The 21775-nt window shown below is 45.0% G+C and overlaps 1 protein-coding gene across 3 annotated transcripts in view; it reads right to left on the minus strand.

Moving 5' to 3' along the window:
• PLCD1 (phospholipase C delta 1) overlaps positions 1 to 21775 on the minus strand; it is a 57579-nt gene that overhangs the window by 26659 nt on the left and 9145 nt on the right. For 2 of the 3 annotated variants that reach the window (XM_074899848.1, XM_074899847.1), the window contains exons 1-3: positions 20943 to 21365; positions 16002 to 16166; positions 4035 to 4263 (exon numbers count right to left, since the gene is read on the minus strand). In XM_074899848.1, coding sequence (XP_074755949.1) covers positions 4035 to 4263; positions 16002 to 16166; positions 20943 to 21042 — 494 coding nt within the window. In that variant the 5' untranslated portion in view covers positions 21043 to 21365. Of the gene's footprint in view, positions 1 to 4034; positions 4264 to 16001; positions 16167 to 20942; positions 21366 to 21775 lie in introns of those variants that run through there. The other variant, XM_074899849.1, reaches the window with a different exon arrangement.

Genomic DNA, 21775 nt, shown 5'->3' on the forward strand with positions numbered 1-21775 from the left:
CTGCTGTAAATCAGCACTGAACAGTTTACATCACCTCACCTTCTGCTCTAAAAGAGCAAAATGGTGCTTTGGCAGAAGCAAAATGCACTGTAATACAAGCTATCGTGACCCAGGAGAAGCTTTTCACCATCTGGCAAGGCTGGATCAGCTGTCTTTACCCCGTAGGAGTTTCTGGCCATAGCCAGAAACAGACTGATTTCTCTTTTATGATAGAAAGTGCATTCTGCTCCAGACTGTTAAAAAGGGATAGAGGAAGCATGCAAAGAGCTCTGAGGTGGACTTGGGTAAACTCACTGTTACAGATTTGATCAATATTCAGTATATCAAGGTGAACACTGAACAGAGATCCTCCAAAAGAAGCATTACTATTAATTTTTTGACTCACCTTCATCTTCCATATTTATTTACAGATTTCTACCTATATGTCTTAAGAACTCTGTTGTAAGCAGAATCAAACCCAACTTTGCAGGTCTTGGCTTCCCCTTGTGAAATGCACAGTATCTATTACTGTATCATCCTGTAATAATAGTTCGTAAGATCTTGGTTTGTGATGGATCTGGAGTAATTACTACAAAAAATACGCTTCTTAACGTGATGCCAGTTAATTTGAACTGGGTCTCCCATGTTCTTTCAGTCTCTTGGGAAAATAATGTTAGACAGTTGAGATACCTTGCAGTTTTAAACAACATAAAAACCCATGCTTTTTGCATCATGGAATTGACTCTCTCTAATTTGCTTTACTGTTAAATAAGAAGGTCATCCAGAAAAAACCTTCTATTTTTCATTAGAAAAATGATCAAAGTAACAATTTGGTCTCCCTAAATTTAACCTTCCATGTCTTGCATAGGAAGTATTGCTCCAAACTCATTCTAAAAATAAATATTTTAAAAAATGCCCAATCTGCTCTAACCACTGCAAAAAACCACCTTTATTTAAAAGTCTGCAGTCATTTCCACTGATCATGAGCACCCAGAGGTCATGCAAATATCTAACGTCACTCTGAAAGGCAATATGTGGGCAGTAAACGCATGTGCAAAAGAATATGCCTGAGTCCTGACTGCAAATGGAGGATGTTTTCCTGTTACACCCCTTCCAGGGAGGCTGAACAATGTAAGAGGGAAATCAGAGAGCCCATGAAAAGCATAGGCACATAGTGGGCCCTCTCGGTGCAAGGGCAAGGAGCAAAGAGAGAAAAAGGGGACTGCAGACAACTAGGACCTCAGCTTGTTGTTTCAGCGAACAGCAGTGTTCAGTGCCCAAAACACCCAATCTCCTCATGCCTTCAGGTTTGAGAGATCTTAGAGGAGCTGCATGAACTAAGCACTTCAACTGAAATGATTCTCATCTGATCGAAACACCATTTTGCAGCCCTGGTTGTGGGTCTTCCTTTGACCTTATGCACCTATGTGGGCCTGGGTGGGCTGGGAAAAAGCTGTTCCCATTCCCGTATACATCTGGAGAGAGCCTGCTTCTTGCCTCTTGTTTTTAAAGGACCTGCCAGCTAGAGGGTTACCAGCTTTCTATTAGAAACCAAAGAGGGATGACTGAAACTATCTGGCAGATATCCCATGACTGTACTCTGAACAGAAATGCTGCAAAGCTTCTGGTAAGTGATTTCCAACCAGAAGAAAAGCTCATACATAAATCCAGAATTGAAGGAGACGGTGCCACACTACTCAAATGAAAAGTCCCCTGCATTTTCTGGTCTAAAGTATTCCCTGCACACATACTTGCAGTATTTGCTAAATAACTTATGCCAGCTTGTTGCAGGGTTGAATCTGAGGCTTCATAAAACAATACTGTATGTATAAGAACATCAGAAGTACTCATCAAGCATGTGGTAGTTTTATCTTTGTAGGAATATAGGACTGGAAAGGACACATAAGACACTAAATCGAGTCCCTTCCTACCACAGGCAACTCCATCATCTTAGAAACTGAATAAAGCCCAGCTGAAACTAGCGAGTTTTTTGCTTTCAGTACTTTTTTCAAAATCTTTCTCATTCCTTACTTTCTTTGCAACGTTTTGGAGGCTGGAAAAGATACACTGCAAGGCAATTCTCCAGTCACAGGGGACAAACAGGGGGACCCATCACTTCTCCTCATCTACTGACTCTTCCCCTTCTGTGCTCACAGATGCGGAGAACACTTCTGAGGTTTAAGGAAGATCTGAGTAAGCCCACGTTGCCAAGCAAACCCAGTGAAGGCAGACTAAATTTAAAATCCCAGGCTTTAATTAAACATCATCAAATTTCAAATGAGAAATCATGCTGTTCTATAATTCCAGGTTACGTTAAACGGCCTGAGACAATCCCAGATTGGAAGCTAGCACTGCACAGTAATTACTCTTCCAGAAATACAGCTTGCCTACCCACCCTATTTAGCTTCAATTCTGCTTTCCAAAGACAAAGAGGCACTTTTCCACACTGGAAATTTACAGCTTGCTTTCCTTCCAAATGTCATTGTTATTTTTCTCCCCTTAGCAATCTCATCTCTTCTTACGGGGAAGTTTTTCAGCAATATATTCAATTTGACACACTCCAGGGACAACTTTCTGTAGCCCAGATTTTCCCCACACACTGTGGGGTGGGGGCAGCCTTCACATTTAACAAGAAAACTGTCAGGGTGCAACATTTCCAACAGCACCAAAGTTTCAAGATTTCAACTTGTCTAGGGACTGCTCCCTACCACTGTGAACACATGACTGCTGATGCAGCTGAGGAATGACCTTACAGCCTAGAGCTTGAAAAACCTTCCAGAAAACCACTCATAGTGCAGGAGATGATAAACACAGCATCCCATGTATATCAGAACTAATGGAGTCTGATTCCTTTAAATGAACAGCACTATGGTTGTGCAAGTGCTTATTAGACTTCAGAGAATCTGCAGAAGAGTAAAGCCTGATGAAAGCTCAGCATTTATGTGCCATCTCCTTCACCATCAGTACATTATTACCCAGCAGGGAGCGCACATGGAGTGAAGCCTTGACTGAGGGCAAGAGTCCCTGGTGCCTGCTCAGGCTCAGACTCCAGCTTTGTGATTTTTCCCAGCTGAGAATTTCACACCTCCCCTCCTCTCACAGATGCTTTGATGTTGAAAAAGGCATGAAGCTCACACAGTCTTCTCTCACTGAGTACACTGTCTGGTTTCCTCTCTGATTGCTGGATGCCTATCTTTGTGAAGCATAAAGGAACTTAATATTTCATGACTGCTGCTGCTCTGTCAAATCAGGGTGAAATCGGCCAATGCCGTTCATATGCCACGGTCAGGGCCTCAGACACAGAGGGACTGCAGAAAATCCATCAAAAACTGCACCGAGATATTCTCTCTTTTTATATGGATGTGAGACCTATGATTGCAAAGCAACTTACTGAGCAAAATGCAGCCCCAGGGAAAATTCCTTGCAAATTCAGCAGAGCCAGGATTTCACCCCATAACTTACTCTCAATTTCACAACTAATTCACTCTCCTTACCTGCTCTGCTATTTTTCTTTTCTGAAGTCTGCATTGTCACTAGAGCAACTGCAAAATCTTGCAGGGCAAAACTTCCTCCTATGCTGAGGCAAATAAGTAGTAATTTCACAAAAGTCAGTGGAGCTACCCTGGACTAAATTTGGCAGTCAGAAGAAGAGAATCAGTTCCCTCGCCTTGTATTACTGAGAAACATGATAAACAGTATGGGTTTTTCATGTCTTGCCAAGAAGTGCTTGTCCTGGAGTTTACTGCAATGCAAGTGAAACCGACCTCTGAAGAATACAAAAAATAATGATTGTTTTATCTGGAGCTCCCTGAAAGAGGCAATTCTTTGCTTAAGGAGCTATGTGAAGCCTGAATCCACTCTTGCTTGTATCACTGTAAAACAGGGGAAAAAAGCATTGAAAACCAGGGAGTTTGCTGGGGTACAAAATCAGTGCGAGAGAAAACTCCGTGCCCAGGGCCAATAGGAAAAAAGGGGGTTAGTCTACTACCTCCACCCATAGAGAAAGACAAGTGCATCTTTGTTTGTAATTAATCACTTTATAATGCAAAGGATACTGCTGGAGTTTCTGTTTCTGGTTCATGGAGTTGCTGTGGGCTATGATTTTCCCAAGGCCGGAGATCCAGTGGTTGGCATCATCCTCTGAACTCGCAATGAGGTCCAGGTTTTTCCTCTGGTCTTTGAAAATGATGGAAAAGCAGCGATACTCTGGGACATCCTTGGCGTATTTTTCCATACCTTCTGTTTTATGGCCTGACCTCACATCCCGAATATCTTCAATGGAGACTGTGGAAAGAAAGCAGAGCCTGCTGTCAGCAGGGGTTCAGTTAGCCTTATCTCTCTCTACTTGGTGAGGGATATTAAGCAATTGCTCCTTCTCATTTTTCTGCAACCCCTGGAGGATTCCCTTCCCTTTCCCCCCTTCCCCAAACTTTGGTAGTAAAGAGACCTCAAACCAAAAGGAGCAGAAAGAGCAAGAAATAAAAACTCTTTCCCCATGTTCTTTATTTAAGAAAGAAGCAGAATATGCACTAGATGCCATACTGTGATATCACACTTATGAGATACAAATCACTGCCAAGATTATAGTTCCAGTCCTTGGATCATCCCTGACTTGATCTCTGTTCCCATCTGAGAGTGGGGAGAGTGGAACTGTGTCTCCCTGTGAGCATCATCTCATATGAAAATGAGAGGTGACTTCAGTAAGAGGAGGCCAGGGACCAAAGTAGTCATTCTTTAGTTTGAAAAAAAGTGAGAAGGTAAAATTTAAAGTCCCATATAGTCTTCTCAGTGACACTGGTGCAAATTGGGGAGGCAAAACCCAAAGCTTCAGAGCAGTTTGATGTCACCCATTCTCACCTCTGTCAAGAGTAGACTTGATGCGCTTTGCTGTAAGAAAGCAAAACACTGCTTTCAGGACCATCCTTCCCCATTTCTCTCTCTGCCACTCAGCTGGTGGAAATAAGCCCTGAAGTCACACCAAGTTTGCAAAATGCACACACAAGGCAATCCAGAAAGCAGTGCATTCAAGAGACTATGTTATTAAACAACAGTAACAGAGACAGCCCTACTTTGCCCCCGAGAGCATGCAGGTGCTCTCAAACTGTGCTGAAAGCAGGCAAGGCCCCAGCAGTACGCACAGCCTCTTTTTGTCTTTCATGGGCCACTTAAAACATCTACAAAGGACTGACAGGAAAGGGCAGAAACTTAACCAATCTGACTGCTGAGAAACTTGATACTGAAGTACAGATGGCACCTACAAACAATAAATAGCAAAAATGTTTGCAAACTGTTGAAGTCCATAACTGAGAAAGTCTCATTCCATTTTCTTGGGTGGGAGACATTAACATTCTGCAAACATCTAGAAGTATCATGTCAGGGCACACATAGAAAAGGCCACGCACCTGAGAGATATTCAGCCATCTTCTATAACAAACATGCCAAAAATAAGATATAAACACAGGAATTTGGAAAAAAAAAAAAAAAAAAAAAAAAGAGCTTAATTTCTCCTCTACCTCAAAATGTAAATTACAGGCAAAAATTATTTCCTGTGTCACAGATGTGTGAGATCGATTTTATTTGTGCTTATCTTGAAGGAGTTTTGTTGAAAAGCATCACATAAGTGTAAAACATCCCCACTGTTTAGCTGAATCAGCTCCTGGGGAAAAAACAAAAGAAAACAACAAAAAAAAAACAACAACAAACTAAAACCCACCCAAAACTTTAGTCTTCGAAACTCAATAACTTTCCAAAACCAACACTCAACATCTGCTTTAAATTCTCACCACATGCTAGGGTGGTGAAACATCTTCCACAGCACTTTGCTGGTTTGGTTCCTGTACAAGAACATATCATGAGGACCTTCCTGGAGCTGGCAAAGCTCCTCCCTGACAATTATGAGATATCATCTTTGTGTGGTCTTTTATTATCACTTCATAAAGGCCACCAGTTGATCAGCCAGAGGGGAGGGGAGGAAAAGGTTGGGTTGAGATGGGATGCTATGGAATTACATTATCTGGCCAATTTAACACAGAGTGAAAGTTTAAGGTTTTGAGTACTAAAACTATCCTTGAAAGAAAAGGGTTGCAATTCCCTTGCATCTGAGTTGTTAATGGAGAGCTTTGCTGTTGACATTGGGCAAATGCTAGTGACTGTGCCCTGGGTAGAACTACACCCTTAATATAAAGGATGCTACCATGTTTGGATGGATTCAGTTCGGTCAAGCAGTCTAAAGTTAAGTTAGGCTTCTTTTAGAGCCAGTGAGGAGAAAAAAAAAAAGGTTTTGGAACACAAATATTCTGTCCTATTTAGACAAAAACTTTACGGTATGATAAATCACACCCTCAACCCAAGTAAACCCTTGACCAGAAAGTAGGTGATAAGTAGGTGATTCTCCTCCACTTCCGGTCTCTTCTGGTTATGGCAGTGGAAGTGGAAGGATCATCCTGTTGTTCCTCATCACCTGCCAACTGCTTACCACTGCTTGGCTTATAAGAGTTATTGTCCCTTCAGACTGGCTAGCTAGTCTGCTTGTGTAATCAATCCCTAAACTTTGGGTTGGCAACGACCTAGTGTTTCCAAGACTAGAAAATCTGATGTTAAATATTGGAAATTTAGAATGGATTCTTTGGAAACCATTACCTGGCAAAGTAAATCCACTGGAAAAGAGACTTGTGTGGGAGGAAAAAAAGATTGAAAACCTGCATCTGGAAGGGCTGCACTGACCTCTGAGGTATGATGATAGAGGGCACAGAGCTCCTTGATGCAGAAAAGGTACAAGGAAGGTACAAGGATTGGTGTCTACTGTAGTTATGCAAGAGACAAGGAAACTATCAATGGCAGGAACTGTTAAAAAAGCAGGGTAAGGAAGGGCACCTTTTAAAGCTTTCCATAGCTTGGTCATGTGTACTGCTTTCATCTATCAATAAAAAAGCTGAAGCCAAAGGAGTCGGCCCAAGCCATCTGCAAATGTTATCTCTTTTCTGGAAAATCTTAACCCAACATGAGTAGATTATCAGCTGCTCCCAGATAGCAAGTGTACTGTATTAGCAGTCCCAAACTAACTGTGTGCTCAGATGAGCTATATGCAAGGAGAAATCAGAAATAAGTGGGGGGCAGAGACGTTTCACAGCAGAGGAACACTTATAGAAAATATCCATCAATCATATATCCCTGCAACCTCCCTGCTCCTTCCCCATCACACCACAGCAGGGAGGCAACCACAAACAGAAGAGAATCTGGAAAGTTTGCATTTACTTCTGAGTGTTTATGCCTGCTGAAGAGTTGGTTTGTGTAAAGCCCAAAACATGAAGCACAACACAAGAAATCTTGAGTCCTTCCTGGCCTCCAGACATCCAGTCGAACAGGTTACAACCTCATCAGCCTTCCTGGCTACTGCAGATGCTGCTTGGCCTGTGCCACAGCCAAAGGCTCCCCACTGACATGGACATACAGCAGGGTTCCCTGGAACCAGTGAAATTATTCCTGTCTGAACTAGTCTCAGGGAGATGTTGAGAACCTTTTTTTTAATCCTCCTTTCAATTTTCATCACTGAATACTGCCCTTGTGCTCCCCTCCCCCCTTGCTAATTCTCAACCCAGTGCCCTTCTCCTGTTTCATCCATGACACTAGCAGGCAGGTGTGAGTCAGGCCTGCAGGATGCAGGAGGTCAGCTTTGACAGCCATGATGTTTTCAAGCAACCAAAATGTATCATTGGGGTGTCTCTTATTTCGATTTCTTTCTTCATGGCTTTCAAGGAGTTTGCTGCTACACTTGCAAGCTCATCTCACACAGAAGGAAGAGGAACACCTCTCAAAGGAAAACAAAAGCTGTGATTCACACTGATGTGCTTGTAACCAGACTTAGAGTCTGCAAGTATCCAAGTCCAAAACAGTGACCCACAAAACCTTGCTGAGCAGGTGCAGAGACTCACTTGTGCCTCTGCCTGACCCAAAAGCTCCCCCATAGCCCAGAAGTCATTTTTTTCCTTCAAGTGGCCCCTGCATAAAAGGGTCCCCACCTGCCTCCAGCAGAACCTGGTCTGGCCTGACCACACCCCACAAGGTGCCTGCAAACACATCCCAGTGCAAGGATTTCAGCTCTATGTGCATGTGGAGAGAGGACGGCCACTGTGCGAGAACCATTCCTGCAGAAAGCAGTAGGACGAGGGACACAAATTTGACCTCCCCATCATCCTAAAAGCTGTAACCCCAGAGCTTTCAGGTCAGGAGTGCGTCTGAGTCCCATGTATGCACTATAAGCCATTGGGCAGCCAAAAATACAAGTGTTGAGGAGCCAGAAGGACAATCCTGACAAGGTGCCTAATGATCAGAGAGCACTTGTCTGAGAGATGAGCCCTCATCACTGTCCTCTCCATCTCTTCTCCAGTCACTGCTCCTCAGGTGAAATGTCTGGACTGTGCTGGGAGTATGGAGAGTAAAACACTTTGGTAATCCTAAAGAATACAGGGAAAGGAGGAACAGAGTCAGAGAGCAATCTGACAGGCAGCCCTAAGAGAGGAGATAATTTCTCAAGAACTTTACAGGAGGAACTGAACCCACATCTCCTGCAAATCACTGAGCATGTGGAAGACAAGGAATAAAAGGTGTTTCTACTTCCTTGTGCCTTTGCTGGTAAAGAGGGAGAGGAGGGTCAATGTCTAGACACTTGGAGGCACTGCCAAAACAGCTGAACTTGACCTAAGTCTGGTTACTCATGAGGGGAGGGGGGCAGCTTTTTCAGTCTGGGGGAAATACTCCTCAGATCTTTTCCTCTCCTTATCCTATCCCCCCTGTCATTAACAAGTGATCTCTGCAACGAGGCATTCAGTCACATTGAATTACTCCATCCCGCTCTAATTGTCTCAGTAAGTCACTTCTGTTTACTGTCAGAAAATGCAGATGAGAAATGTACTCAGCTGTTAATAGCTTTCACTGTCTTTGCACACAATACTGCATGTCTGCAGAGAGATCAGACCTTCACCAGATGCAGTTCATCCAGGCTGGCTTAGCATCTTGTCAAGAACAGATGAAAGCTGCTACCTGACCCCAGACTGCCCTGCTAGCCAGGATGGCTGCAGCGAGACTGCATGGATTTCACAACACACTGAGCACATGGGGCAAACTGGCTCTGCATGCTGCTTTTCTCTTTGGTTTCACCCCAGAAAAAACAGTTTAGTTGATTTCAGTTTCACCATAGGTGGCTGATGCTAATGGACAAACACAGTTGGGATCGGGACCTTCGTAATCATCAGGAGCTGGAGTGCTGTCAGCTCCCTGGATAGGAACACCAAAGGCTATCCATCACCCTCATCACTAAGGGATGCTTTAACATCGATGATTCAAGCGTGGGTTTAGCATGAGCCCCACTGTGCTGTGCCTTCTTAGCCCTGACCACACTGCTCTCTCATCTTCCTGTGCATGAATTACTGCAGGTTCCACCTGGTGATTCCTCATCCATTCTCTTCTCCTTTCCCCCTCCACCAACTTGCTCAGCGCGTTGTTTTAACTTGAGATCCGCTGCACAGCAGTCTGCCCTCATTGCTGGTGTGTGTCACCAGCTGACAACCAGTGATATAATGCACATGTAATTTTACAGGTTGTTTGGAAATGCCTTTTAACAGAAGGTCTTCATCCAATCTTTCTGTCTACCCATCACAGCTTGGGGTGTTGATGTAAATAGAGTGATCTCTACGTACATTCCTTCCACACATCACGACCAGGACCCTGCAAACTATTTTTGCAACTAGTTCCTACTTCTCCTACCATTACAGTGCTGCTAAATTTGGATATAAGGCTCTCAACACTTTGCATTTAACATATGCTATGGAGAATAAGGTCAATATTTGTCAGCACACTGCCTGTGATGAAAACTGTCCCAGTAACGCATGCAGTGGTCTGATTCAAAATTAAATCGAAAAACTCAAGCAGCTCTGCATTTGAAATGACTTGTTTTATGGGTTGAGTGATTTTGATAAAAACTAATGAGACCCACAGACAGACGGTTTTGTTTTCACAGCTGACAGCCGCCTTGCATAACACATTCACATCAGCAAATATTTTTTCCAGGGACAAATACATGTCTGACTGTGAAGCAATGACTCCTAATGAAACTGCCTAACCAGCTCCAGAAGGAAGGTGTTGGTGCAGTCAACTGCCCACTGTGTGTATATAGGTTGCAGAGAGTTTCTGTTGACTTTAGGCACTTATCAGGAACAATTAAAGATTTCACTTCTTGACTTCAGCAAGCACATCTTATTCTTTCTGTTTTTCTGCAAGTAAGTTCAGGGTATTAATTCAATAGAAAAAATTGTTCATTCTTCTACAAAAACAGCATGGTATGTTCATCACATGGCATTTTAATGGTGTTCCTAAGCTTCACAGGAACACAAAAATGAAGGAAAAAGTTTTATGCTGAACACTGGTAGTAGACTATAATCATAAAGCTTTTGTACTATGTTTAAGCCATGCAAAATTACCCTATAATTGGGTTAGAAGTCAGAGGAACTGTAAAAAATTTCCATGCATTTTTAATAGTGAGCATAATTAATTACTAGATCAAAATACCCATTTCATTACTAAAAAATAAAACAATCATCACTTGCAACATTCAGTTGTGCAACTGAATTCAGCTCACCTCTGTAAACTGCTCCCAAAACTGATTATTTTAACCAAAACACAGAAAAAAACACCAACGACAGTAGTTTTTAAGATTTTGGTCAGAAATTTAAATATTTCAGCCAAAACTCCTAAACTTCTTTCCTGACTACGCAGTTTGTGACTCAATGACACACCCCCAGTGAGTCATCCTTGGTGCAGTGTGTGAAGCTCACTCATGGCTGTTATGGGAAACGTCATCTTCCTGAGCCTCCTGTGAGAAAGGGTACAGGAGGTAGCAAAGCACCAGTTTCTCTGGGGCTCCACTGTAGCACCCCTAAATCTGAATGACTCATTCAGTCTTCTCCTCCTGACTTTGAACATTCTGTTTCTCCACCAAACACCCAAAAGGATGTTTCACTGGAAAGTTTTCAACCATCCCTACAAATCCCCAAGTTCAGAGAGTTTTTAAAGGGATTGAGTCTGGCTTAAGTGAGCTCATGCTAGGGATTTCAGCTGGTTTAAGAAAAGACTTTGAAAAATCGATTTCACTGAAAACAGCACATGCCTTTTTGCTCTTTTTTTCACATAGATGAGACCTGATATTTGACCACAGCTAAACAAGACTGTTACTGACAGGTTGCTGCTCTTTCAACAACAGTCCATCTGCCCTCTTTGGCTTTCCTCCCTCCCACCATAGTGACACTCAGGAGTGAATTGGCTATGGAACTTTTTACCAGTTCCCTTGCAAAAACCTTTTCTTTTCCCCAGAAATTGTCAATCCTACCAATTGAACCCTGTTTTCTCAGCCGAGGGAGAAAGCTGTCCCATGTGTAAAAGCCTCATGGGCCAAAGAACCATCCACCCTGACCATGGCTCTACAAAATATTTCACAGAATCATAGACTGGTTTGGGTCTATGATTCATCTAGTTCCAACCCCCCTGCCATGGGCAGGGACACCTTCCACTAGACCAGGTTGCTCAAAGCCCCGTCCAACCTGGCCTTGAACACTGCCAGGGAGGGGGCAGCCACAGCCTCTCTGGGCAACCTGCTCCAGGGCCTCACCACCCTCACAGTAAAGAATTTCTTCCTTACATCTAATCTAAATCTACCCTCTTCCAGTTTAAAGCCATTACCCCTCATCCTATCACCACACTCCCTGACAAAGAGTCCCTGCCCAGCTTTCATGCAGCCCCCTTTAAGTACTGGAAGGCCGCTATAAGGTCTCCCCGCAGCCTTCTCTTCTCCAGGCTGAACAACCCCAACTCTCTCAGCCTGTCCTCACAGGTGTGTTGCTCCAGCCTCCAATCATCTTTGTGGCCTCCTCTGGACCTGTTCGAGCAGGTCCATGTCCTTCTGATGTTGGGAGCCCCAGAGCTGGACACAGAACTCCAGGTGGGGTCTCAGGAGAGCAGAGTAGAGGGGGAGAATCACCTCCCTCAACCTGCTGGCCACACTTCTCTTGATGCAAGCCAAGACATGGCTGGCTTTCTGGGCTGTCAGTGCACATTGCTGGCTCACAGTCAATTTTCCATCCACTAATATCCCCAAGCGCTTCTCCGCAGGGCTGCTCTCAGTGCACTCATAGCACAGCTTGTATTTGTGTTTGGGATCACCCTGACCCATGTGCAGAATTTTGCACTTGGCCTTATTGAACTTCATGAGGTTTGCACAGACCCACCTCTCCAGCCTGTCCAGGTCTCTCTGGATGTCCCATCCCTTCCCTCCAGACTGTTGACTGCACCACACTGCTTGGTGTCTCAGTAAACTTGCTGAGGGTGCACTCAATCCCACTGTCCATGTCACCAACAAAGATGTTAAACAAAGCCAGTCCCAACACCAACCCCTAAGGAATGTCACTGCTTTCCACTTGAACATCGAGCCATTGACCACAGCTCTTTGAGGGAGACCATCCAGCCACTTCTTCATCCACAGAGTGGTCTATCCATCAAATCCATGCCTCTCTAATTTAGAGACAAGGATGTCATGTGGGACAGTGTCATATGCTTTCCACAAGTCCTGGTAGGTGACATCAGTTGCTCTTCCTTTATCCACCAACACTGTAACCCCACCATAGGAAGATAATTTCAGATAACAGAGAGCAGCTGGCCTTTATGGGCCTGATACGCAGCTTAGACACAGGATGTAGCAGGCTATGGTTAAAAATGGATTTTTAAAGGTGCTTTTGTGCTGCCCTTCATGCTCAGCACTCCTATGTTTCTTCTCTATGTTTCTGGAGCCAACCAGAGAGTGCACATAGAGCACAACATGTTTGTTGGAAAACTGACCACTTAAGATGCTTGGGCCTAAATGGAACATACTGGATAATAAGGAAAAAATGGATTGTGTTCTAGATGCACAGAAACCATTTTGAAATGGCAGCCTATCCCCCCAAAAACCCTGTGGGTAATACAGCTATGAGGACAGCATCCAATCTAAATTTCCAGTTGTTTAAAACAAAGACAACAGAGGGAGGAACTGGTTGCACCCCATGTATCCAACCCAGACAACATCTATGCCTGTGACAACCCTGGTATGTTGGGGTTTTTTAACTTCAAGCATCTGAGATTCTTCTGTCTAACTTTGGCGGTCCCCAGTTTTTATCTACTAGACACCACCACACAATGGTTTACAAATAGCTTTTCTGCATGATTATAAGAACAGTAACAGGAATAACAGGAAACTGTCCAAACAAAAACATAACCCTTACCCTACCCAGACTTTGCTCCTCTGAGGTGCCTCCATCTGCTTGCTGTTAGCAATGCTGCAGATAAGATTAGACCTGCTGCTAAAACATCCCAGTTTCCATTCTGCTCATTCTTTTTCCTTCCTCAAAAAGGCAGCTTATCTGCAGTTTTAGAAAGGCTTTGTACTGGAGCACAAAGTTACTGTCTGTTACAAGAAGGGTGACCCTCTAGAGAGACTCGCCTTGAAATCCCTGATATTGAGTATCAAATCATGACCCTGCACTCTTCCTCTGATTTGACCACCTTCACACACTAGACCAAAGGAGAAGGCAGCCATAGTAATAGAGCCCGTCAGAGGACACAACACTAACCAGGGGTAATCCTCTCTATGCCTAAACCCAAAGCAGCCTAGTGAAGTTAAAAGCTCAAAAAAGAAACTCAAAACCAGCAGTCACTCTGAAAACTTGGGAATAGAAGGAATGGCAAAACAGACATCCTTGGGGTTATGGCTAGGGACAGGGCAGGTGTCAGTCCAGTACTCATCTCTCTTGTTGACTTCCAGGTTCAGATGTATCCACAGCACCTTTTGAAAGCTGCCCCGAAGTGGCCCTCCAACCCTCCCAAAAGCTTGTGCCATGACTGCTGACATAGCTTCACATCCTCCCAGGAGTGTGTGGAGGACAGCCTACCACAGCATGCTTGGTAGGTCAACCCAGCCACCAGGAATGCTCCCACAGCCAGCTGGGTGTAGGGGTGCAAAGCCAGCCTGGCCAGAGCCCTTCCAGAGCTTGCTTTTTCAGAGCAGCAAGAACAAGCTCTGCCTCAACTGCCTTGTCTCCCTTCCTGCTATCCTGATGACAAAGAAGAGAATCTTCCTCTGGGGAAAGGTATGCATGCATGGAGGCATTATGGAGCATACACATGGCTGTGAATCAGTAGGCAACATTACCCCATCTTCACTTTGCACTGAAGACACTCCTAGGGCACAGCAAGTTCTTCTTCCTGCAGTGACACTATATCTCCAGCAGTGTGGCAACACTGGTTGTGCCCAGTTAGCAAAGTGTGTCTTGAGTGTTGTAAATCCACACCCACACAGACACACTCCCAGCCTGTACACAACACCCAGCTCAAAGGATCTGATCTCACTGCAGGGCTCTTATTGCAGCTCAGTATATAAAAAATTTACAGTTGTGCCAGCTCTCCATGCCACTGCCCCAGTGACAGAGGCAATGGCTTTGACCAGTAGTTCTCCAAGCAGACATCAAGATCCCTGGAGCTACAACACAAGGACCCTCTTCCATTTACTTCAGAGGACTAGGTGAGGTCAGGACTGTCGCTGGATCTTAGCACCCATAATTTGGAAACTGCTGGCCCTGAGCACAGGAAAGAAATCTCTGAAAGTCATTCTTCTCCACTCACATCCGTTTTTGTTTTATAGCAAGATATTATCTAGGAAAGGACTTTGCTTTTATATGGGACAGAGCTCAATAGAGCAGGCATTCCTAGGGAGCAAACATTCACTAACGCCTCTGCGTTTGTTGTTGTTCTCATGAGTTATTGCACTAGTACCTCAACAGCCCAGCTGAGCTCAGGACCCTGCCATGCTGGGTATGCAAATACACAATAAGGGACAACCCCCAATCCAAAGCCTTTTACAGCTAGATAGAGGAAGAGAAAGGAAATATGTGGAGAAGGATAGACAAAGAGATTAAATGAGGTGCCCAAGATCATGTGAGAGGAGTGTGGCCACCAGAGTTATAAACCAACCATTTTTTGCCCTACTATCTTACTCCTCCTACGGAAAATCTTATCACTGCTTGTGGGAGGGGAGTAATTTGGAAGACCCACCCTTCATTTAATTAATTGTGTTTGTTACCAAAAAAAATGTGTCAATAACACAGGCAGCGTGTTCTACATTTCAACATGCCATAAAATATATTCCACATTATTAATTTACCGCGTGGCTTTACAAGACTGTGATGATTAGTGATAGGGAGATATGTCAGAAAAATACCAAATGAGAAGAAAAAACGGATATAAAGAGATATATACCCTGCCTGATCCCATTTTGACTGCACAGTTGGGTTCTTGGTCCCAATTATGGCCCCAAGGTGGGTGATGCTGGCACAAAATGGTTTTCCCCATGTTCATATAATGGTGACTGTCATATCTGGACTTTTTACAATAGGGCAGGTTCTGAGTTTCCAAGATAAGGATGAGGTTTTCCTTTCCAGAGATATCTCCTGATAGCCTTTGGATCTCTACACCTCTGTCCCCTTGTGAGGCTTAAAGGCCAGCTTTCCCAAAGGATACAGGCAGAAAATAAGTGTCCTGGTAGAGCCCATAACAACAGCCCAAGCACACCATACCACACCGCAGATGTTCAAGCCATGTCTCAGACCAAGCACTAGGGCCTGGACACATGAGTAACCTGAACTCTTGCTCTGGGGAGGAAACTAGCCAAGCAGGGCTGCTGAGACCAGCACAGCCCACCCCACAATGATTTTAAGCAGTAGCTCATGAACTTGGGAAATGTGGCCATTCCTGACATGGTAGATTCCTCCCAGCTGTCTCCGGAGCTGACAGCATCACTTAGTTTGTGTGTTACAGGAGGTATGAAGGATCTGGTCTCACTGATCCAAGCCTTACCTCCATGCTGCAAGCATAATGGTCCTGTTTCACCCCAAGCACCTCTGACCCACAGTGCCCCCCATGCCTATGATGAAGCAAACTTTACTTACAGATCTGTGACTCCGGAGACCTCAGCATCTTCTTTGATTCCTGCCATATGGTTTTGCAGTCTTCCTGGAGCTTATAAAACCGCTCCTTTCTCCAAGAGCCTGACTTCACTTTTAGCAGCTGGCTGCCTTTCAGGAGAAACTTCAGATCCTTGTCATCTTTCAGGCCTGTGGAGAAACAGTACTGGTGATGTTGTAAGAGTCAACTCAAGAAATGAAGCTCATAGGGTCATCCCTTCCACAGGACACTAATCACAGACACGTGCAATACAGCCACGTTTGGGGAAGACAGCAGAGCAGAGAGACCCAGAAATCTGCCAGGCCACACTATTATGCTCACAAAAGAGACTGGAATCTTGTAGATTTCTTAGATTGAGTCCAAAGACTTTTGTACTATAATTCTCAGGAAGTTTACAAACATATAGTATCTTCTCCTCAGCAAATATAGTCTAATGTTAGGATGCGAAAACTACAACAAAACCAACAACACAGCAGTAAAAGCAGAGGAAAGAAAGTTGTATAACTTTAATTGGAGTACTGTCAAGAACTTTCAAGTGATTTCAAATCTATTCTTCAACAAGTTTCCTTTGTGGAAACAGGAATACACAGAGATAACTCTGTTCCTTCTCTGGCAAGCAGTCCCCTCCTATCCACACGGGAATTTTGAAGATCAGCATCATGAAGCTTAGGACATAAACAGAAGTTTAGTGACAGGCAGCATCACATCAACAAGTAGCAATAAGGTAGCAACCATGCTCTCCTCATTGCCCAGCTAGTATCCAAGAGGACCTTTATCTTTCTTACCCTACTAGGCCACCACAATGCCATGTAATAATAACAAGAACTTCTGGTTCCAGGACGTTCAGATTTCACATCTTAGTCCGGATTCAGGAGGGCACTCAGACATCTAAAGGGACAATAGGCATCTACTGAGACTTTGAAAACACAGATTTGGTGCTCTACATGGTTTTGAATGTCTCAGCAGTATATGACTTCCACATACCTAAACATCTTGGAGAATCTGTCCCTCAAACCAACCATTAATTACAGATCTGGAGTGTGTGGGCTGGGGAGGGTGAGAGCATGAAACATGAAAAACACATCCTGGGCTTTCTGTAATAGGTACCTTGCATCTCTCTGACATTGCAGGAAGGGCTGGTTCAAAGCTGGTGAAACAGCATTTAACTCTGTAGTACTGACCAAGTACAGTCCAACTCAATGGGAATTTTGCTAAATCTTGACAATGCAGATAACCACTTGGCTACTTGCAGCCACCTGACACTCACATCATGGGAAATTTCCCAATGCTGCGTAAACATAACGCAGGATGTCACAAAGCAGAAATCCAAGTTAACTGATATATGCAATAACATTTATATTGCAGTGTGCCATTCCCCTGTGACACTGGGTTTGTTCTTCCTGGAAGACACAGCTGCCTTGAATTGTTGTTTTTTAAACAGGGAAAAGCAATAAATTACCAAGCATCACTTCAGGTCTGCTTGAAAAACAAAATCCAGCATGGGATCCAAGTGGCCAAATCCCCAGACTCCTAACAACTCATACAGGAAACCGAAGTGCCAGGTGCAGCAGAGCACCAGGGTGGGTCACAGTGACAGCAGCAAAAAGCAGCACCATCAGCTTGTAACTAGGATACATTGGCCTAAAGAGAGCATTTTAGGTTGCCAAAGAAAGCCTGAGATCTCCATCAGAGATAAATATTAGGGGTGTTCACTGTCTACTCAGTGAACAGCTCACACTACTTTATTGGTTTTGCAGATACCAAGGACCATGACCAGAGCTGAGCCTGGCTGAGGCATCCAGAGTTGAAAGTACCACAGTGGGAGCTGGACATCCTGAAAAGGTGGCTGTGGCCTCTCTTTCCTCTACATTCTATTAGCTATCTCATTAAGTGTCTTCCCATGCTACAGCACCCCCTGGGCCTCTCAGCTCATGTCTGGTCTGAAGGTTCCCAAGATGAGAATTTCAATGCTTCCTCCTCTAGAAACTTCAGGAAGAAACTCATGGGGAAAAGAAAAAAAGCCATCTGCAAAGCACAGAAGGGTCGAAAGACTGACCACAGCTAGGGGATCTGGGACATGCTCCCGGGTTTGTTAAGGTTCAGGCATACCCAGGAGTTGCCAAGAGGCCAGAACATCCAGAGGAAGGACAGATACCACAACAGCTTCACAGGTTCTTGGTCTCCTGAGTTGTGGTGTTAAGGCTTTCTCTCTGAGTCAAATATCTTCTGAGTGCTGAGAAGATAGCAAAGACTTAGACATCACTAACATCTCTGTGGTACTCCTCAGGGTTCTTCTTCCTTCTCTCTATTCACCTACAGTCCTTCTGTTCTGGCTCCCAGGCTCATTCCTTCTCTTTCTTCAGATCCCAACCATGTAAAACATCATTATGGAACTAGGAGGAGGACATGCCATCCTTGGATGACATGAGGAGAAAAGAAGGAAAACCATCAATTCTTTTGGGTGCCTATGTGCATAAATGTGTAATGAGAAATCCCTGTTAACTGGGGCATGTTTTGCTACACAGACACTGCATGCAGCATTCACAATATGTCATGCTACCTAGACAGCCCAGGGCTGCACCAATGTAATAGAGGCAGATCTAGGTGGGCATAGGCAGTGGTCAAGTGAAGAGTCTTCTCCTTCAGGTTTGATCCACAAAGGTCAGACACCAGCTGGAGCTCAGCTTCACCCTGCTCACTGGCACAGCTGAGTCAGTGCATTAGTATTGGTCAAAACTCCTCTTTCTCTTCAGAAGATCTAACTATGAGTTGGGAGAAGCCGTCCCACTCATCCTTGGCCACTGTGCCTGAGGACCAGGCCACATTAAATGATTTGGCAAAGGAGACCACTGCACTTTGCAAGCTCAGGAGGGAAAGATGAAAAGGGATGGTGCATGGTGAAAGCATGGCAAAGATCAAAGGTGTCAGGGAGAGTGAGTCAGAGGGCAGTGAGAGAAGCCAGGAAGGGGATGGAGACAAGCTTGCCTCTAGGAGACAGCAGGTTTGGCCAGGAAAGGGCAAGAGGGCTAATCATCTAACAGCTCCATCATTCCTTTGAAGTGGGAGGCCTTTCAGATAGAGAGCAGTCACCCAGAGCTCTGCCAGTAGCGACCCCAGGTACTGACTGAACCACCCAACAGTGGACTCAGGGGAAGGAGAGGCATCCCCTTAACCAGGTGGGCACAGACTGCTTCAGGCGTTCTGTGCCTGTCTAGCAGCTATTCAAGCTCACACAGCTAAACTGGCCAGGAAAGAGGGCAAGTGTTTAGGTCCCTGCCTCCTATGCTCAGTCCAACCGCTCCTACAGACTCCTTAAGAGACCCTGGGTGAGTCTCTTAGTTTCTCTATTCCTATCTACAAAGCAACAGCATTTTGTTAGGCCAGAGGTAGAGCAGAAGATGCTCTGATCTGCTGTTACAGGAACCACAAACACATCAGTGATGTGCCAGTGGGACATTACTCTCAGTTGGCCATTTGAACTGCTTTCCAGAAAAAAAAGCACCTTTTCCCAGCAGAAACCTCATTTCAGGTTTTATGCCTGAACCAGCTCCTGAGGAATTCTGCCTAACAACCCTATGGAGCTGAGGAGGCTTGCAGTCCAGAGCTCCATCTCACAGCAATGGAACCTTGCATGAAAGAAACCAGAGTCATCATACACATACATCATTTAAAAACTAAAAAACACTGTGCAGCAGGATGAGGATATTGGTTTCCAACTATATAATAATACTAGTCATGAGAAGCACAATAACCACACTGACATAGCTGTTCAAATCCTGCCTGAAACATGTGGCAGACTGTGTCTTGCTTAGCATCCTCTGTGAAATACCAAATACATACTTGGCATGCAAAATCGCAGAGTGCGTTTCAAGGGTCAGACCCCCTTCCTCGCAAAATACCAATCACACACTTTCTAAACAGACTATATTTAGTGTGCAGTAATGTTGAGAGCAAAAATCATGTTTGGCAAAGGTAGGAGCACCTCAAGCACACACAGCACTGCAATAACTATGAAGTTAATATACTGCACTATGAAGCCTTAGGCACTAAGATATCAAATACGTTAACCTTTGTATTAGCCATCTCGAGTCTACAGCAAGCAGGAAACACAATAAAAAAATAGCTGTCATGGTAGAAGCCAGGCTTTGAGTTCACTAAGTTAGAATGATGTCTATAGAAGGCAGTGATAACCCATATTTCTGCATTGCTCACTCACAAATCTGCTGATCTGATATAAACACGATAATTACAACTGCTATAAAACAAGCCTCCTCCTGCCTGCTCTCCCTCTCCCACCTGGTTTAAGACCAGACAGAACTCAGGTTTGCCAGTTTAAAAGGGCAGAAAGCCTTTCTGATAAAATCCAAAGAAATCGGGCGGGTAAATGGCGATTTTCCATTTCCACCTGCCCTCTGTAAGCCACAGAATCACAGAACTCGCATCCACTTGGGCTGTCTCTCCTGAGAGCAGGAACCAGCAATGAGTTCATAGCCAAACACAGAACTTATGAAACGCCCTGGGTTTCCTCTTTCTTTACATCTGATGAATGCAAACTTCTGACTGGTTCCTTGAGCTCTTACAGTAACTGGCAATGTAGCACGGAGAAGTTGTAAAATCAGGCAGGAAAAGGGCACTGCCTTCCCCAAACACCCTCAATCAGTAACAGTTCAGAAAGCCCAGCAAGAGATTTGGAAACCGACCCTTTGCCGAAGAGGACCCACTTTCTTTGATGTCTCAACAGAAGTGGTTTACACATCTGGCAGGTGGTTACAGGCAAAGGAAAGTAAAAGAAACCTCAGGAGTTTAAAAATAACCTTGGAGTTGCCTTTAGGGTGGGGCACTGCCTCTGCACAGAGAAAAGAGGCAGAAATGAAGCGGCTGCCAGCATCTGGAAGTGCCGAGGAGCTGACCAACTTGTCCCTTACCCAGCCTGATGCCGTTTAACGCGGCCACTCTACGGCTCTGCTCCCGTAGGATGTTTTCCTGGGACACGCTGCGCTTGGGCTGCCTTCGGAAGCACTGCATGATCCAGCGTGGCGCTCACGGAGAGGCGTCGGGCGTCGGGCAGGACGGGGGGCCGCGCCACCCCTGCGGGGATCCCCGCTCATCCAGGAGCCTCCGGCGTGCGCGGTGTCAAACGGGGCTCCAAGGCGGGAGCGGAGGCTGTGGGAGAGCGCAGGGAGGGGAGGGCAGAGTCCAGCTGGGGGTGGGACCGTGGGAAGTCTCTCCTCCTGCTTTGCTCACCACCACACACTGGACGCTAAATTACACCGAGGCGCCTGTCGGCAGCTGCCCAGGTAGAAGGAACAAGTTTTCCTACTTGTTCCATATGCCAGTGGGTTTTCATGTATCATTTCCAGGGGCTGGAGGACTCCCAGATGCTGCCTGTGGCTCCTAATCAGTGCCCAGGGCTTGTCAGCTCAGCCTGCCCACAAACGCTTGGATCGGAGGGAGCTTGGCTCCACCCTTCTCTTCTGTGCAGAGCTGCTCCGTGCTCTTCCCACTGACATGCTGCGAAGAGGAAGCTAAAAACACCTTTTAGCCAGGGCAGATGCAGGCCAAAAACTGCTCGGAAACTGTGTTTTAATGCTCTTCATTTTCCACCTAGAGAAGAGCGTTTTCCTAAGACCCTGGAGAGTGTCTTCTCTGCCACCGATTTCCTGTATGACGAGTGAGTCACCCTGTGTTTCTACATAGCTCTAGGTTTATTCTTGTAATTCAAATTTAACTGCAGTCTGGTACAAATCGGTGGTTTAAC

The sequence above is a fragment of the Athene noctua genome, chromosome 2 (genome assembly GCF_965140245.1).
Source record: "Athene noctua chromosome 2, bAthNoc1.hap1.1, whole genome shotgun sequence".
In the NCBI taxonomy this organism is placed as follows: Eukaryota; Metazoa; Chordata; class Aves; order Strigiformes; family Strigidae; genus Athene; species Athene noctua.